We start from the raw sequence: 20450 nt of genomic DNA, 5'->3' as shown, positions 1-20450 counted from the left end.
GGAGCCCAGGCGCTAAGGCAGCTGAAGTCCCGGGTCCCGTCCCGAGTGACCACCAGCACTGTGGAGCTCCCACGCCGAGACACACCCAATGGCTGCCGAGGGAGAGAGGGACACGGACGAATCAGAAAGAGCACGGTGAGTGGGAGGGGGGGTTGTATCTGTGTGTGTGTGTGCGTGCCCGTGAGTGGTGGGGGTGCGTGCGTGGCTGTGTGGGGGGGGGTGCATGTGCATGTGTGTGGCTGTGTGTGCGTGCGCTTGTATGTGCCTGCGTCTGTGTGTGTGCCTGCCTGCGTGTGTGCCTGACTGCGTGTTTAGGTGAGAATCAGAGGCAGGGAATGTGCACGGCGCGGGCTGGGCGTGCGCGCCCACGAGGTGAAATCGCTGATGGAAAGCGGGTGCACATTCCCTGTCTCACATTCATAGGAAAACGCCAACAAAAGATGTCTTCGCAGACAAAGCATGCTTCGCATGCTTTTTAGGTCTGCTCGCCCTAAAAACGGAAATGGCTGTAATTCACTATTAGGACATGCCAACCTTGTCAGGCTTGTCCTACCTTATACTTACAATGCACCCTGCCCGTGGGCCTACCATAGGGGTGACTAACATGAAGCTAAGGGAAGGTTTAGGGACTGGCAAGTAGGTGTACTTGCGCAGTCTGCGTGACAGTACCAGACTGCACGTAGGTCTAGCAATGGCAGACCTTTAGACATACTTTTACTAGGCCGCTCTTGTGGGTGGCACAACATGTGCTGCAGGCCCACTAGCAGCATTTGTATTTACAAGCCCTGGCACTCCTGGTGCACTAGACTAGGGACTGACAGTAAACCAAATAAGCCAAACATGGAGTTCAATAAATACAGCAATTTTACATAGGGAGCACTTGCACTGTGGCACTGATCAGCAGTAGCACAGTGCCCAAAGCAATATCCAGCAAAAACATCGTCAACAGAGGAGGCCAACAGAAAAAAATGGAGGGGAGACTCAGGCCAATGATGTCAGGTCTAACACCTAGGCTTAGAGTAACACACAACTACTCACATAAAATGTTTTGTGAGTCTGGCCCAGATATTCAGGTGTAACTTTTTCCCATAAATCATTTCTCACTAGGTTATCACTAGGCTCTCACTAGGTTCTTGTCTATCAGCGCTGGGACGCCCATGGGCAGCCATGCGCTCTAAAAATCTGTAAAATAAAATAAATAAATAAAAATAACTTACATCTACAATGGGAATAAGCCACAGATACTCATGGAAAAAGTGTGATTCGGACACAGATAGAAAGGCTGAAAAAGATAGAACAAAATGGTGAAAGAGCTCCATATAGAAAAAGAATGAACAGCACCTTTAGAGAAAAAGGTATAAAGAGAGACTGAATGAAAGTGAATATAGGATATCCATATAGGTTAAACTGGAAAAAGGGTGATTAACAAGCAAGCTCAATTCATACCCTGATGAAACTGGTAAAAGCTCCATGAAGAGGAAGGGCAAATGAGGTAAATATGGTAAAAATTGGATTAGACCGAGAAGGAGATAGCGAGAGATAAAAACAAGCATTTCCAATGCAATAGGTCCCGCATTTACATGAGTTTGAGCTAGGTAGCATTCTAAATGACAATGCCTTTAATTTAGGTTTTGGTTTTTAAAACATAAATAAACCACATTGACATTTACAATACCAATAGCTTAAACTCACGTTAATGCAAGACCTGATGCATTGGAAATGCTTGTTTTCACTGCGGTTTAGTTCACATAGCATGTTTTTTCCTCATAATGATGATGTACAGGGTACGTTCTGATGTCCCGGAATTAACCACATCAGCGCGGCGCAGATTCCTGCACTGTGCTGAACGTTCTAATGAGCCAACGGGCTCATGACGGAACGGTTCCGTCATGAGCACAGGTCAACCGACGCTCATGACGGAACCGTTCCGTCATGAGCATCGAAGGGGTTAACAGGGGTGATAGTTTCACTTTTCCGCATTTATCACAGTCACAAGTCACATTGTTTCACACGACAGTATTCCTTATGTTTATCTAATTTATCCGTAACCAGTGCAGACTGAAGAATGCCTGGGAACAGGTCAAATACATTTCACCAAAAGCTTGTCTCAAATTAATACAGCTTTACTATATGCATAAAACCTACTTACATCCCAGAAACAGGCATGAATGATCCGGTCAATCCTTCAGCTTGTTGGCGATGTGGCATTACAAGTGCAGCTTTGCTACATAGTAAGGGAGTATATGGGTGGCTGAGAGCGAATGGTATTATATACATACACACTAAAGAGGACTAATATTACCCACCAAGTCTACCTAACAATGTATATTAGGGAGTTTCCTCACTAGAAAAGCACATAAGATGAAGATCACGATGAAAACCTTGGGTATAATATTAACTAAAGGACGTATTTGGTGGCTCTGAAATCTGAAAGATGGAAAAAAAATGTAACGTGCTTTAGCTGATGAAGAAACACCAGGAGAAACTAAAAATAGACTAACCGAGTGGACAGAGAAACGCACAAAATTGACAACACCCTCCCCAAATAGTAGACCATGATGAATCAATTCACGTAAAGCAATCATTATCGACATTATCAAATGGTATAGAGATGTGTACAAGGACAACACAAGCAGTCAAATGCATACTACTGATTCTGTATAGGTGACCGTATCCGATCGATGTACATGGAATGTACTATCATTTGGAAATTATTTCACTGATTTTAAATGGAATAGAGTGGATAAAAAATAAAAGTCTCTCCCAGGAATCCGCCAACAGTCATTTCTCCTAAAGTAATCTGTATGTGTAAGATGCCCCATGCAAATATAATGGCAAAAACGTACCATCACCACGAGGTTTAATCACAAAAACATCTATTGCAATGCCTTCATACTGCAACAAGGCCGCCATTCCATTTATGCCATCTCAGCACGTTTATTCACTGTGTGCATTTAAAGCTTCCGTAGTACGTAGGGCGAGTACCGGCTCCTTACAATGGTACAATGGTACAAAAAGTACGAGCTCCGGCGCAGATCTACAGCACAGCGCATTGTACGTTCTGGAAAAGTACATGAAAAGAAAACTTCTTCAACCCCTCCCCTCGCCCACACTCCTTTCTGCTTCCTCTCTCCTGTATGCCCATTAGACCCTTCCCGCCCGGCAGTGTGCTTTTTTTGTCCCCTCCCCCTTTCAATGAATCTCCCCCAGAGGGGGCTTGAACAAGCATGAACAAGCTTGAACAAGCATCTTAGTCTCCCAAAACCAAACATCTGCAACAGAGATTCCAAGCAAGGGCTGGGCCCTAGGGGTCACCCAAGGTCAGCTCAGCTACGTGAGCTGCTGCCCCCACCTCAGACCATTCAATGATGCTCTAAACCAGTAATAAACAGGGTTAGAATCAAAGGACAACTTTTTAAAAGCAACAAGTGTGTGAAGCATGTCTCTTTTCTAACCCTCCGGGTCTTCAAGCGCTTTGAAACATCTTAAAAGTGGCATAAGCACAAATTTGCCCGATTTCTGCTTGCACCCAAAACAGTCTCATTTCTGGAGATACAGAGGACTAGAATGTTTTGCGAGAAACCAGTTTAGAAAATGGTCAATATACCAAGCATTTGCTTGGTATAGGACTCGTGTTTACACTATTGCATTGCAAACAGGAGTGTGGGCGGAGGCAGGGGGGGCAAGAAGGTACGGACTGCGGGGGGTGGGGTGGGGGGGAAGAAGGCACGGCCAATAAGAGAACATCACTAAATGAAATAGTACTCACAATCTGAGGAACACATACCGTGCAACACTTGAAGTAAAGGGGCCAGTAGCCATGGCCATCATAAGGAAGGACTAACAAGCTTATAAATCAATCGGAAGGCAGCATTTAGGAAGGACAAAGACACAAGCCAATAAAAAAAGACGGGCGGGGCTTCCCTCACATAGTGAACTACCACAGATCAACTCCAGAGCAGCGTGCTGGCTCAGGGCACAACCTAGAAAGGGTAACAATGAAACTGAGCAAAATGAAGTTTTCGATAAATATGCACATGTGGCTCCACTTTGTTGCACCGGACCAGCATACCTGAACAGCCGACTCAAATTCCACGCACCCCAAAGGACCCTACGATCAGCCCAGCTTTCCTACGCCGTGGTCCCCCGCAGCAGAAAGACCAGATCGGGAGGCCGCTCCTTCTCCTTCCTCGCGGCCAAAGCATGGAACGCCCTTCCGCTCCACCTCAGACAGACAACATCTCTCCCCATCTTCGCAAGAAACCTCAAAACCTGGCTCTTCGACAGACCCCCTCCTTGATGGAATGGAACCTGCAACCCCCCCCCCACCCCTAGCGCCTTGAAACCCTTACGGGTGAGTAGTCGCGCTTTAACAAACTCCTGATTGATTGATTGATTGATGGTGAAATGCTACCCTATACTTAAAATGATTCTTAACTTATTAGCCTCTCTAATCAGGATTACAAATCTTACAAAGAATGTAAAGTAAAATGTTTCTGTAAACATAAGCTTCTCTTTTCCATGGAAACACTGCTCTGGATGTAGAATGAAACGTAAAAAAGCTTTCCCATATTACTTACCACACAGGCCACTTTTCGAATGCCATTAACCGAAACATACTGTGCTTTCATATTTTCCAGGACTCTCCACTGATTCCCCAGAAAAACTGTGTTTGTAGGAATATCATCTGTGTGTTCATCCACCCTACATAAATGTATTTAATGAAACAAATTAGTTGAGCCTCTGCAAAGGAGTCCCCAAAAATGCTAAGTCAACATCATACGACAATAGAATGATTATATTTATAAACATTGCAGAGTGATTTTAAAACCAGTTACTTAAGATGTATGTAAGAACAATCTTCCTGCTAGTAGTGAAGAATCAAAACATGGAAGAGTTAGGTAATTACAATGGCAGTAGAAATCTAGATGATGATGGTAAAGCCCATCACAGCATTTCACATCTTGCCTTTTAATGCGAGGACACTCTTGATTAACGTCTTGTGCTGCCATTGTTTACAGTTATTGGCTCTCGAACCTTCATTTCTTCGCACTACCTGTTCCCGTGACAGTTAAGTGCCGGTTAACATTATCACATTACCCTTGAGATTTACAACAAACGTTATAGGAGGTCTGTTTAATATTTTCAGGCGTCCACACCTAGTTCAGCTTACGAGCATTAGGGGGTAATTCCCCGGTAAGATCAGGTCTATTTTTTCACAATGGGTGAGGTTCACTAGCTTATACAGGCACTCGATAACATTCAGTTTTTTTGAATTGTAGACTTTGCTTGTTTGCCGTTATTTTGCGGACCCTATTAAGACGGACAGTTTCGTTCCATTTAGCAGCAGGTGAACCTTTCTATTTAATTTCTATCCATCTTGTGATCCTACACTTTTAACTAAATCGCATCACCGCTATCTCACAGCACTATGGTGTTATTTATACACCTCTTTTATATCTATCACAGTGTGTCAAGCAACGAAATTTACAATCTTAGACTTCATCGTTTTCAACACTTTTCTTCATTCTTCATTTTGCATGCACATTAACACCAAGTCCAAATTTTTGGCACATTGGGGCACCACCAATAGTCACGTTCTAATCGTATTGTTGTTGAGAAAACCTCCTCCGTACACATATTACATAAGAGTGATCTTATTTGTTTGTTTACAGATGTGCCCCTGACAAAGGGACCACGAGGTCCCGAAATGCATTGGGCTGATTTCCCACAAATCTGCTAAACTCTTCTATAAGAGATTTTATGTTTACAACATTTATTGTAAAGTGTTTTTCAAAAAGTTTGAAAATACAGGTGGAGATTATATCCACTTAAAATGTTTATGAACAAATAACTTGTATTTGAAGCTTATCTTCATGAATTTTGTTTAATGCCGCAAGGTCAATATGATTATAAGTAAAGAACATTTACTGGTTAATCTTGTGTTTACAAAGGTTCTTTTTGACAAATTTCTTTATAATTAGGGCATCTGTCCCATAGGAACAGTGCTATCCACACAGGGATTTATCCCTCTTTTCTTACTAGTATTTTATACCTGTGGGGTCCTAACAGGTAGTGGGTACGCACCCTTTACTTAAATCACTGAGCATAGGATTAGATTAATTAAATTGATCACTAGGCAGTGCATCCCCGACCCCTTATTGTTTAAAGCCCCACTCAGCCCATAACCAACTGATATTCTATCTCACCAACAACTCGACACCCCCGATCACCTCACACTCTGGCTGAGCAGCAGGGGCATGGAACTCTGGGGAGGTTGCATAGCAACGAAAGTAAGTCGCAACAAAATCCTTCACCTATAGTTATAAAATTAGCCTGTTTCAAGTGTGAGGTGCTCTTTTGGGTTTGGGAGAAACTATTGCGCCCTGATTTAAGGCACTTAGATCCCTGATGATTTCACTGGCGTGGGCCGGGAAACAGCCCAGAATTTGTTGAGCGATGCTCCCCTACCACATGAACAGGGCGGACTGGGTGCTCTAGACTTTGAGCTATATTACAATTGCACACAGGTGCAATTCGCCCATTTCTGGCTGCATCCTTAGCGATATATGACACGTGGCAGTGGAACCAGACGCAGCAAATCCATATACACTATACTCGATGTGGACCGGGCCCCCAAAGTTAACCGCACAGAAATAAACAGGGTGAACTGAGCGGTGGGGTCCTGGGATAGGATTAGTCGGTGCCTGAAGCACCAGATACTGTACTCTCCGGTTCAACCCTCACCCACCAGCCATTTGCACAACCCACAGAAGAGAAGCAGGCACTTCATAGACTCCAAGACAACCAGGCTGGAAACATTTTCCAGAATGGCAGGTTCCTTGACTGTCCAGGCAAGGGTGTGAGAAGGCCTGTTCAGCTTCATTTGCTCTGTGTAGAACTAATTACCCTTTCGTTTCTGCAGGAGTCCCAGGCTAGCAAGGCACTGGAACTTCTAATAGCCAATACATCTAGCAGATACTTGGTTATAACACTCTACTGTGCAATACAAACAGGTCCCAGTAGCACGCCTCATCCACTGTAAATATTAGCATCAATTAGATCATACAACTGAGTTTTGGCAGGCATGGGAGCGAGTCGGACTCCTCATGTCGTAGAAGCAGAACCCTGGCTGCAGACTTTATGCACCTGGCATTGTGCAAGTATTAGGGAATACTGGGATGAAGTATTAAGCTGACTTTTGCAAATGATCGAGGAGCTCCTGCAGCCATCCCTGAAAATAGAATGGTTGGTATGTACCACAGCACTGAGGAAGGACTTGCAGCAATTTGTTTCCATTGCTTTGCTTTTGTCGAAGCGTATAGTGGCCTGCATCTGGAGCAGGGAAAATTATCATACAGCAGAAAAATGGCTAAAGGACAGGGTGTACTGCAATGCCCCAATGGAACTATACAACTCTACGAAATCAGTGGCCAACATGCAAAGTGATATTTGGGGCCCACTACAGATGTATTTGCAGAGTGAGTCAACCCAGGCTGCATAGATATTATGGTGATGGGAACCAGAATGAGGGATTGGCTCCGCTGCTCTGGTCTGTTTCTTGTAACCTATTGGCCTGTTTGAGTCTGAGCTAATATTGGCTTGCTGCTGTCACCGGGGAAGGGTGGGCACTTTACAAGGAAAACCCATGTAGTATTGCGCTCTGATCGTTTTGGTCAGGATCCCCTTCTGTCTGTATGTGCATTGGATATGATCTCAGTGTTGTTTCCTTTTTTGTTTCTTTCCCTTTGTTATGCTTTTTATATAGTAATGTTTCTGGATTTCACTATATAGTATACTTGCAAAGCTTGAATAAAATAAAAGTTGAAAAAAAATAACTATTGCTACCTGAAGTTTAAATTGTGGGCAGCGCTTGATTTGCATAACTGACAAGATCTCTTTTGAAATCAGTTGTCACTTGAAGTGCAAAGTATGGTCGACCTTGTCGCAGAGCAAAGGTCAATGTGGGCAGGAGCTGTGGGGCACAACATGCCCATACTTTTTAAAGTTTAAAAAACGGTTACAACCATTCCGGAACAATTAATTTCAACTGAAATGGACGGAAGGCAATCTCCTGTGCTGTGAAGCAGAGGAACAGATAGCGAGCAAGAAATGAGCTTTCTTACCAGGGTGTCAGCAGCCTCGAATAAATGTAAATGTATACAACTGGTTATTCTGCAAATATAAAGGCTACTGGGAAGCCAGCATTGGCTATAACTGATGAAGGCACTTTAAGCTTAGTGATGACAAAGATGTATTCCTTTTGAGAGGTATCGTAAGGGTGTTAGCATGAAGCTATGGACTGGACTGCTTGCTTTTAACAGAAACTTCTATAAAAAATATCTGCACTATGTACAGTCTGATTGTGTTGCTAAAATCTATATTTTCCAAACATTCTTGATCTTAAAACTACTTTTTGTGAACTGCCTGTTTTATATTCTGTGAAATGATAGCTTAAAAAAATTACTCGCGTATTCATAGTGCTTTCTTTCACAGGCTGCGACTTTGTAGCACTAAGCATCCACAAGTCACTCTTTCCCACTGAGAGAGACACAGACACACAGACACACACACCTGCAGAGATCACATGACCAATAGAGATTTCATAAGGTATAATAGTGAGTTTCCTACTTATTATTTTAACTTACTTTTATTTTTTTTATAAAAGGTGTGTTATTTTATATGCAGTTACCTGAAGATGGAAGTCCAACAAAAAGGTTACAGAATATGTTGTTCTTTTTAGCCACGCCTTTGGCCACACCTTCACTGACACCACACCCATTGCACTCAGGATCATAGTTCCCATACAATTTTTATGTACTTGGCTGCTGGGCTGCGTGACGAACTGGGGAAATACCAAGGCTGCAGACTGATGCTATGCCACCAGGAGAATCTGGATTACTTTACACAATAAGTAATAGAATCTGCTGGGCCCTCTCCAAGCATGAAAGAAAAAGCACATTCATGTACTTGACTATTTGGAAGTAGATCCAACACAGCTTAACTTGCGTGGCAATGGAAAGAGAAACCTGCAAACTATGTTAACACGAAAACCCAGACAAACACAGCTTAGTCAAACCCACGGTTATCAAGGCCCCCATATGTGCAGTCTTGTTTTAGCTCTACAGTTTGTACCGCCAAACAAAACTATTTTCTGGCAGTAACCTTGACACACACATTCCCTCCAAAGGCCACTGATCTACGTTAACACAGCTTCTACCAGTTAATCATCATCCTTTATTCGTTTGCAATAGTTTTAATAGTTTAACTTCCATTTTAATGAGGTCGAGAAGGCCATAGAGTAAGTATAATTAGAGAAATGAGAGGGATAATTTCTTACACACAACCAATCCCAGGCAGCTCTTTGTCAACAATTATTTTCCAGAGACGCAACGTAAAAAATACATTTTGGTATTCATATTAAAACTGAGCTTTAGCTTAAAAACTAACACTGCTTTGGATTATATTTTACTCTGGTCATTCCCAGTCTGCAGAGTCAAAGAAGCGGTTTAGGAGCACTAGAGGCCAGTTTCCTCACCTCTGTTTACTCAGGTAGATTTTGATGACCACAGCCTCTGCTGCCAACAATTATGTTCACCTCAGAGACCTTGATTATGCCTCACAGAATAGATCTGTGTCATGGCAGATGCTAGCGGTATCAGTCACAGCTGCAGTTCAAATTGTTCGTTACAGTGGTAGGCAGAATCTCACAGGGTTGCACTACAGGACCCACTGATGCAGTCAACTGCGTCACCTTTTACATGAGGGATGGAAGTGTGGACAGTACATCACTGCTCTTCATAACTATTCAAGCACAAATCCAAATATGTACTTCAATAGACAGGTCAACTGGGTTTCTGAGGGGCCACAGGTAACACTGCCTCCCTGAAGGTCTTAGAATATCCCTTCTAGAAACATGCAGCAATGGAGCCCAAAACACTGATGTACATAACATCTCAAATATGGGATACATTATTTGATTGTTAACAGGTGACCACTACCATTCACATCAGTAGTTGGTGATGCAAACATGGAATTATATAAGGATTTGGAGGAAGGTAATTGCCAACAGTTAGTTACAGAGCTTGGTTGGCTCAACAAAGTAGGTCTTCTCACCAATGCATGTTTTCTTAAAGGGTGGAGTGGGCAGAAGAGGTGACTATCTTGGGCGGAGAGTCCTCTTTACACATATCACCAATGTTTCACTTACATGCAGCTTGAGGGAGGAGACATTGACAATTTATACCGAGTTAGCAGCTACTAGGACTAGAGTGATGCAGTAGTAGTTTTTATTTACATTCTGTATTTCCCATAGTCTTCGAAAGAGGAGAGGGGCTCCACAGTAAAGTCAAATGGCATTGTCCTGGTCTGACTGCACGATTACACCTCATAGGCGTGCCAAGTTCCTGTTAACAGATTGTAGTAGGGTAATTCTCCTATTTCCCATAGGCGCAGATCTCGAGTTTTAGTGAGCTGAGTTTCAGGTTGTAGTGTAGTTCCTATATTCCCAATAGGCTCTGTGCATTGGAATAATATATCCTATAGATTAGACGTAGGACTGAGGTCGACTAGGACTCTATCGAATATATTAAACTTAATAGTGAAGGCCAGCTAGCTCAGAGGTCACTAGAAACTTTCTCGAATTCACAAGAAGGGATTAGTTTCTGACAACCGCATAAACATGACAACTTTGTTTCCCAAGAATAGGAAATGTATCTCTAGAGTCGTGGAAACAATAGATAAATATTTCACACAGTCAATCGTGCATGCTTCGTTTCAACAGAGGTGCAGAGAAATAAAGAGACGGACGTTTTCAATAAAAAGGTTTATTGAACATTCTTCTTTCTCATGCAAAAGAAATTAACTGCTACAATCGTAATGCAGGCTGCAAAGTATAATGCGTACAGCGAGAATAGTATGATGAAACAATACACTAAAAGCATTGTATGGTTTCTAAGCCATAAAGATACATACATAAATAACAATGACTAAAATACTCAACTCGTGCTTCTAAAATACGCCTACCCCATTGTACCTAACCTAAGTCTAGTACGTGGGAGGGAGTAAGTATTGTGTAGCATAGGTTTGGTTTCCTTTGCCAAGAAACTATCCAAGATTTCTCTTAGGTTCTAATCAGCTCCATACCTTAGTTTAGAATGAAGGAGGTCTGGTATCTCTGTCTCGGGACTAGTTTTCCCAACACCCCGCAAGGGGAGCTTGGAAACACTGGAGCTGTATTCCCAGCGAGAGAAAGGACAGCTTCTCGATCAGTGCGTCAGCTGGAGGGTCGTCTTCCTTCGGCACTTGCTGAAGTGAGCTGCGTCTGGCAAGTAGGTCTTCGAACTGCTTCGAACCACCATGTCTTGCTATGGCAAGTGAAGGCATATTTATACCTTGAAGGTGCCTTGTTTGACATAAAGTCGGACATAATAACGTCAGTAAAGAACCCCAAGGGAATAGTAGTTCTTTGTAAAGTAGATGAGTTCTAAGACAAAACAATTTTCAAGCAAGAGAAAGTCCCTGACTGCTTAAGTCGATTTTCCAAGAAATCGTTGTGACGTTTTGCTAAGGGTGGAAGTAGCCATGCCTGTATTAGGACTGCATGGGCTATGTCTAAATAAGGGTATGATTTCTATGCCTATATCAGGGCAATGTGAATTGTACCTATATAAGGGCATGAATAGGGAAATTACCATCGGAGCCTATAACGCCATACAACACCCACTTCCACTTTATTATTTACGATATTACTAAGTTCTAAGCACATAAAACATATCTAAAACATGATGTGTTAATACCCTACCCAAAATAAAATTAAACAAAATGCATTGGTGTTGGTTGTACACGAAAAGAGCATTTGTGCTGTACGCATTTTAAAAGCAATGTTTACATTCAAAGCATATAGTATGACATTGGAAATGCTAGCCAAATGAATCACTAAAATACATTTAAGAAATGGCTCTTAAATACAGAAGAAAAAAGTCGAGACCATTCCATGGTAGAATATATAATTTGTCAGGTTGTGGACAAGGTCAAATATTGTCTCTTGGAAGTATTTAAAAGAATTCTTGTTCTCTACGAATAGTTCTACTTCAAGCAGATTACTCTGTGCCAAAAAGAAAAAAAAGAAATAATTTTGCAAAAAAAGTAGAAAAATAGAGTTCCAAAGTTAGAAGTCTGTTTTGAAAAAGTCACGGTCGAATTCAGAGTCTCACAGAACACTGTGTGCTAACTTCAAAAGTCAGTCGCATTGTTTGGAGAAAACATCAAATCTTTTAAGTTGGTAAAGAATTCTTCCACTAATGTAGGTGAAAATTGGACATCCTCATTAAGCAGATCGATTGCACAAAGATGAGAAGCATCGCCGTCAGCGTCAGTCGCATTAGCAATGTTCGAAGAAAATGGTACCTGTGTGCATGGCGCTCCACGTATCTCACCGTCTGCATTTTGCATCTGTGAGATCTCAATGAATGCCGTCATCAGGATTGGTAGCCGCTGGGGACAGCACAGTGCATAAGTCGTCACCGGTCCAAGCAAAGTATCAACATCCCTTGGCAGGACTAATGGGATTGTCAGACAGATGTCTAGCATGCATTCTTCTCCACATAGCAGGCATCGTAGAACAGGTAAGATGCAATCTTGCCAGATTGGTCGGAATGATAGAAACCATGTGGTATTCAGATCTCTTAAACGAGCCAAGCCCAGAAACTGTATCATGCGCTCACGACACTTCATTGCCAGGAAAGTGTTCTCTAAGGTAATCTGGGTGTCGATGGTGACTTGACTTGCCATATCAGAGCAGAAGGAACAAAAATAGTATTCCTGCTACAAGACCCAAAATGAGAGGCTGGCCGCCGAACACAGAGTGGACGAACTTTGGAAATAAGACTAGGACTGCTTCAAAAGGTGCTAACAGTCCTGAAAAAACTGTCTTCAATACATGTACAATACCACTGGTATCAGACATGTTTAAGATACGACCTCACATTTCTGAGAAATGTATAGGGCAGTTTGTGGATAAAAGGGCAGAAGTCCTTGCAACTTGCAGTTCATATGTCTCTTTGGACGAGGTCAGTGGCACAGTTTTTTGTAAAAGAATGGCTTTCATTCTGTTTAAAGTTTCAATTCGTATAGAAGAGATGTTCAGTGAAGGCCATAACGGTGATTTCCCGTCGGTCTCGGTTTTAGGAAACATAACTTGCATACAGCAAGTGACCCTGGCTGACACAGTTACGAGATAGGCTATTCCTGCTAACATGCCACAGCAGCTGTGATCATTCAACATAATATAGCTTCCATTAGAAAGCTGCCTAAAAATTGGAAATATCACTGCAGCTGGAGAACCTTGCAGGTGGCAGGATAAGTTGGTCGAAGAACCATCGCAGGCCCGTGTAAGTTAATACCCTGACATAAAAGTGTACCAGTGAGTTTTTGCAGTTTGCACCATTAAGAAATACTTATTTTCCCCCACATCCAACATCTGTGTGTATATGGTAAATCCCAGTTTGAGTGATGAATTTTTTACCCAACCTTTCATGTACGCCTGCTGGTACGTCCATCACCACCCCCTTTTGAACCCGTTTTGGCCGCCATAAGTGGCAGGGTATGCTCAGACGTGAGTCCCTTGCTCACTTTGCCACTGGATTCAAGCAAGCCGGGCTGAAGACGGCTGGAATGCCAGAAACCGGTCCTCGGAAGCTTGTTTCCGGTCCAGGGAAGACATGGCTTGGCAGTTCGGGCGGGACTGTTCCCATGAGGCACAGGTTCAGACTGATTTGCATATAGCCATGTCTGAACTGGGGTGGCAGAGTGGGCTAAAGAACGGTGATGGATTAGACCCAGATCTTTTGACTGGGTGTGTGTTTGATTGATTCAGATGCTCCGTCCATCACCACCCCCTTTTGTACCGGTATATGTTTCAAACAATACTGAAAATTGAAAATCGTGACAGGCAGTGTGATTGTTCAGTGTAATATCCATTCTGTTGCTGGCTTTTCATAAACAGTTAATGGTAATCTTTCCAGTTTTTCAATGCTCAGCACCGTATAGTCTGCTCCTCTTTATGCCAAAGTGATTTGTTTATCTGTAAGGTTAAAATCAGAAAATAATTACGTGGTGTTGATAAGACGTCATGGCACATAGCCAGAACGCAGATTTTTTAACGTGCAACCGAAAAGCATTATTGAACGCAATTGTGACTGACCATGTTGTAACGTGACCAAGTCCTGTTCCATTATGTCTATGGCAGACGATACTATTCTTTCCAAAGAATAAATTCTGGATGACAGAGTCGTTAACTCATTGTCAACTACAGAGATCGATTTCTCTACATTTTCTCTAAATTTCTCGTATTCGTTCTGCAGTCTCTGCTTGCGTTGCTTTCCAAGCTTCATTATAAATGGCATATATACACCAGTGTATATAAAACGTTTATGACTCGTTTTTGCAGGTACTTGTAAGAAGTCCCTTAAATCAACGCCATCTTTAAATAAAGATAAGTGTTGTTTTACCTCTTTTAGTGTGGATTTTTGTAGCCACTCAAGGCACAGTTTTCCTACACTGTATGTTGTCACTATCCATGGATATTGTCTCTGGACATATCTTGGATCTGGCCTAGTGAGTGTAAACCCTTGTGTTTTATTCAGGAATTTATCTTGACAGTTGTTTGTGTCTGTGTGCCAGTTTAACCATTTTTTCCAATCAGGATTTGTTCTGTTATGTGGTAAAATAGTTTTTATGTCGACCACCCCCTCTGTAGTGTTCTTACTATCTGGTGTAGGTGTAGGTATGGACGGTTTGTTTAAATCTTTTATCTTAGCTAGGCCAAGACAGGATGTCTTTTGAACAGTGTCATTCAAAAACATTATTTGTTCAGGGATAATGCAGGCTCTAAATAAGGCTTCTAATCCCTGCAACTGCCAGTCTTTTCAGCCCCAGACAGTTTTTGTCTCAATGTTGTCTTTCCAAAAGTCAAAACCTAATGTAGACAGCTGAGCATAAAAGGCAGCAGAATAAATTTGCTTAGTATCAGTCAACATACTTTTCAGTTCTGTCTTATCAACATTTTTAAAGTAAAAAGATTCTGGATTGGAAATATTAAATCCTGAAAAGTACAGAAATATGTCATAAAATGTTTTTGAGCTACCCTTTGGTGGCGTTGGACAATGTTCCCATTGATTATAAGTTAGTACATTTCTAGGGTTTGCAGATCTATGCAGGAAATGATGACCATAGTGATTATAACAGCAGATTTGTTCATAATCTGAGGAACCTTCTAAGTATGCAGGGTTTGTAAATTTTGCAGACATTTCTAAGTCTGACATCATATTATTAACAGTCTCAAAGTCCCAAGCATCAGAAAACGTACTAGATGAAACAAAGTTACTCAAGGAAACCTTGAATTGGTGTGGAATCTTCAACAGCTCTGCAGTACCAAAGATGTCAATCAGTTCTGTCCCAAGCTATACCACCAGGTATAGGAACGGCTGGGATGTTCACTGATGACAAGTCTCTTTGTTCATGATGAGATGATTTGTGTGGCTTGAGGAGCAAGTGATGTTCTTACTTGCTGTGTCCTTTCTACTATATCTTCCATTTATCAGCATTCCCATAGTTAGTAGAAAAAAAGTACACCCAACACAATCCAAATTTCAATCCATGGTGAAACCAGATAAGTCTTTTCCAGTTGATGAAAAAGTTCTGTTGCTTGTTCTTTGAAAGTTCTTTTTATTGGTGTTGTTTCAGGTCCACTGGGATCCTCGGAAAACGTATCAAAGTTAATGAAATAGCCAGAGGCAGTCCTGTCAATTGTAGGTATTGCATCAGTATTACTTGAAATCGCTGGAGCTACTTGAACACTTGTCATATTAGTATAGTCAGATGCTATTTCATTGTAGACAGGCATTTCTTGACGAACTATCATTTGGGTCTCAAGAGGTACAAGTTCCATGTCTTTGTTGCATCGTCCTTTTCGCACTGCAAATTCCTCAAAGGTGATGAGTCTCTCAGTTTGAACCTCCTGGATAGTAGCCAGATTTGGTCGTCTGCTACATCTTTGGAGTCCACTTGGCCTACTACTTATAATTGGCCACATGATAGGGTTTTACCAGGTTAAGATACAAACCTGTTCTCCTTTCTTCCAGCAAGGGGTGGCAGTAACACTGTTCTTGATCCAGGCATTGCTAGTACAGGTACTGGTTGTCTGTAAGAAGGACCAAATTCCTTCTTGTCCGCGATCTTCTCTTTGACTATATCCTCAATCTTTGGAATCGAGGCAGGTCTTGCTGGGACGGGTGGTTCTCCTTCAGTGGTCATTGGCTTCTGCAATGTGTTTCTTTGACTTCTCCTTGTTTCATTTAAGTCCTGCAAAACAGCCAAACGGTCTTTGATATCAAAAGGTTTCTGTTCTAGCACTGAAGTGTGACGATCAAGGTCCTGGACAATCATTCTAGTTCCAAAAAGGATTTCATATGGAGTGATTCCACCCACAGAACTTCTTAGCAGATTGTTAAGACTACGTTGGACACTTTAGATGTTTGACCCACCAGTCACCCGAGCCCAATACCCTAGCTGTAATAGATTGCTTTATGTCCCGGTTTTTTCTCTCCACAACCAAATTTCCCTCAGGATGGAATGGACTAGAATACCGCAATGCAACACCCAGATTGGCCATGGCCTACTTGTAAGCCTTTGAGCTAAACGCAGGACCCTGGTCAGAATATAGCGTGCTGACTGCGTATGTGCCGATAAAGACCCGCAAATCTTTTATAACAGTTCGGGCGTCAGCCGAGCGCTGAGGCCACATCCAAAAGAATCTCGTCTTAATATTTGTGGGAACGCATTTGTCCGTAGGGACGTCTGCATGTAAATAGTCTAATGCTGTCTAACAATGGTGTCTGTACTGGGCTGGCTACACTGTAGTCAGGTATCTGGTGGCGTTCTCTGCTGCGATCTCTTTTGCAGTCATGGCAATTCATTGTAAATTCATGAATGTGGGCATTCATCCCTGGCCACCAGTACCTCTCTTTTAATTCTAGTATAGATTTAGAGATCCCCTGATGTATCAGACCCTCTCCCAAATGTGCTTTGTGTATCAAAGCTACTCTATGTTTCCTATTTGGAATTGCTCTATCCCCCACTCCAGGGATTTGAGCAAAAGGAACGGAGTTGGCATCAATTATGTATGAATATTCGAGTAGCTATAGTTTTGAGGTAACGCTGCACCGCTGCCGTTGCTTTTCGCATTGACAGCTAGCATTATTTCGCTGACTATTTTTGTTTTTGAACGAGTGATTGTAGCTACAGATGCAGTTTGTACAGCTGCCTTTGCGGCTTCACCAGCCAATCAATTCCCTGCAACGTGAACGCCATCACGTTGATGACTCTGTATATGGATCACATGAGTTTTTTGTAGTTCTTTTTGTAACTGAACTACTTGTTCCCAAAGCAACTTATGCTGGATTGTGCCACCTTTTGCATCTCTGAAACCGTTTTCAATCCAGTTCTGCAAGTATACATTGTAAGATTGAACGCAGTAATAAGAATCGCACACTATGAGTGTGGGGAATTCGCGATCGGTATTTTCAAGCCCCATCATGAATGCTTGTAGTTCAGCTCGCTAAGCTGGACAATCTCCGAGAAATTGTGTTTTAGTGACCATAGGTTGGACTTTATCATCATCACCAGCGACCTTTAACGATCGCGCACCCAGCACTATAAGATTGTTTACCCCCAAATGTGGGCTGTGCTGATCAGTCTGTATAAATTATACATTCGTACTATTCTAGAGGCAAAATCTCAGTGGGCAGAGGACATTCTTGTTAGTATTGTAGAAATTCTTGTGTTTTCAAAGAAGGGTCAAAAACGTATTCAATGTCTGTTGCATCAAGAGAGTTAACCCATTGTATCCATCTTGGATGTAAAGCCTTTGCATTCGGAATGCTCGCTTTCGTCATTGCCTCTAAGGCAGGTACAGGAGTAACAACCATTATGTGTTTTCCCTGTCGATGGCTCTCTCTTTTGCTACTGCAGTTTGAACCGCTGTCAGAATTTTTTCAGTTGAGGTGAATTTCATTTCAGCTTGTGTGCACAAGTGTGATTTATAAGCTATTGGTACCTTTTCTCCTTCATTAAAGGTTAAGTACGTGAATCCACATATTCCTGGAATGATTCGGATTACAAGGTTGCGTACGTTTACGCATGTCTGTAAATGTGTTGTTGCTAACAAATCTGTTTGCACTGAAGGCAAAATTTCTGTGTGGTTTTGAGTCCAATTAATTGTCTTAAATCAGGTTTGATTAGTTTGTGGAGAGGTTTAACCCTTTCTGCGTAATTTAGAATGTAGGTTATTCCGGAATTCAGGAAACCTAGAATTGAGCGTTTTTGGAGGTTGGAGCAGCGCACACTTCCCTAAAAAGTTGGCTGCCAGGCTTTTGCCTTCACCTGATAACTCGTATCCTAGAAAAATGACATTGAGGTGTGAAATTCTCGATTTCTTAAAATTTAATTTATACCCTTCAGAGGCGAAGCCAAGTATTATGGTATTTACTCTGTTCAAGTGCCTGTCCAAGTCATCGTCTGTTAGATAGATGTCATTGAAGGATGATAATGCTTCATCATCATAGGTTTGTAGTAACTCTGTTACTCTAGCTGAAAATAACCCCGGACTATTATTGAATCCCTGGGGGAGACAACAGAATTGACGCTGTGTCCCCATAATTGAGAAAGCTGTCAAGTACCTACTTTCTGGTGCAATGTTTTGATAGAAGAAACCGTTAAAAATATCTACTGTAGTTTTATATTTTTTACACACAATGTTATTCATTAGTGCTGCACTGTGTACATTTTGTATTGCAAAGGTTTTGCAACAAGAGTTTAAATGTCTGTAATCCAAAACTAGATGATATGTATTGTCTGGTTTGGAGACAGGAAACAAATGATTGTTCATTGACGAGGTGCATGTTTCAATCACCCCTTGGTATTAAAGTTGATCTAAGATCTCCCTGACCTGTATTTTAGCTTCTTGCTTAACTGGGTACTGCCTTTGTGCAGTTGGTTGAGTTTTTAACTGGATTTTATGGTGAGGAGAATCCTCATCCCATCCCATCTGATTTTTATATAATGCTGGAGCCTGGGCTACAGCCCATTTTCTGGCATAGGTGTATTTCAAATTAATTGGAATGTGATTGGAGAAGGCTGGCATAATGATGTCTTCGCCATGTGAGCACTCCCTGACAAATTCAGGTGGCCAGTCGTTTTCAGCTAGAAGAAGGTCATAACCCTTTGAGAGCTTCTCCCAAAAGAGTGCACTTATTTTTCTAGTTTTATCCCCCTCCATCCGGAGTGTTACTTCATATAACTTATGAGGTACACTAACACTGGTATCAGCAGTTTAAACTTGGATGTACTCATTCAAGTCCACTGTCTCCAGATGATCTGTCAAGATCTTGCAAGCTATGGTTACTTCTGCTGTGCTGTCCAGCATTGTCTGAGCCCACTCCCCGTTCTTGAGTTGTGCCCTCATGATCCTCTGCATTTTTGATTTTTAGACCTGCTACCTTCTTTTTGGTGAATTGAGTTTTCTTATTTTTTGGAACGCGTGGATTGTCTTTGGACTTCACGCGTTCTTCTTTTTGTTCTGATCGTCCTCTTCTTTCTGATTTCTGTGAGGAAGTCTGAAAGGTACGAGAGGAACGTGTATCAGTATCTTAATATCTGTCAGGTTTTCTCAAATTATCCCTGTTCCTGAGGTGATACCTCTTTTCCGAGGGCTCCTTTTGAGGAGACCTACCTCTGGATTGAGAACTCTTCTCTTTAGAAGTTTTCCCATTTCTTCTTTGAAATAGTAATATTGTTTTTAATAAATACCTTTTCAGGACTTTCAGTTAGTTGGGGTTTAACTGGTTTCCCACCCAAACTATCTCTACCTAGTTCTTCATAGGATTTTTCAATTATTCTGGCCAGTTCATATGGTTGCTCAGTTACATCAAATTCTCTTAACTTTTGGCGGATCGCCACAGATGCTGCCTCACCTTTAATATTAGCTAATATTATTGCTGAGACCTGTTTGAAATCTTTCAGTAGTTTCATACCCAGATTTAAAGCAGGCTCTGACTCGTATTCATTTTGAATCTGTTTCAGGATGTTTGGTATTACTGCCATGGACGGAACACCATGTGTTTTTGTATAGATTGCAGCAAAGACTGTACCCCAAGTGTCACAGTCCTCCAGGTGTGGTGCGATCCCCATTTGGTAAACAGATTGTTAAAATCTTGTGTTTCTCATGAGGGGTAGTATCAGGAAATACTGCCTCGATTTGAGTACGTTTTTGAGCTATCCAGAATGGAATGTGTTCCCTTTTTGCGGGCAATTTACCAATGACTGATTGTATAGTCTGTGGTGTAATTTTATTTGTGTTCCCCTGGAAAGGGGTGTGCTGTGGAATCCTTATA

The 20450-nt window shown here is 42.0% G+C and overlaps 1 protein-coding gene across 1 annotated transcript in view; it reads right to left on the bottom strand.

Moving 5' to 3' along the window:
• The window catches only part of ANAPC4 (anaphase promoting complex subunit 4), a 410841-nt gene that overhangs the window by 46809 nt on the left and 343582 nt on the right, over positions 1 to 20450 (bottom strand). The window contains exon 27 of the mRNA XM_086964012.1: positions 4581 to 4704. Coding sequence (XP_086820138.1) covers positions 4581 to 4704 — 124 coding nt within the window. The remainder of the gene's footprint in view (positions 1 to 4580; positions 4705 to 20450) is intronic.

The sequence above is a fragment of the Lissotriton vulgaris genome, chromosome 3_2 (genome assembly GCF_964263255.1).
Source record: "Lissotriton vulgaris chromosome 3_2, aLisVul1.2, whole genome shotgun sequence".
NCBI lineage: Eukaryota > Metazoa > Chordata > Amphibia > Caudata > Salamandridae > Lissotriton > Lissotriton vulgaris.
The sequence above is the reverse complement of the archived record's forward strand: the minus strand, read 5'-3'. Positions and strand labels throughout refer to the sequence as shown.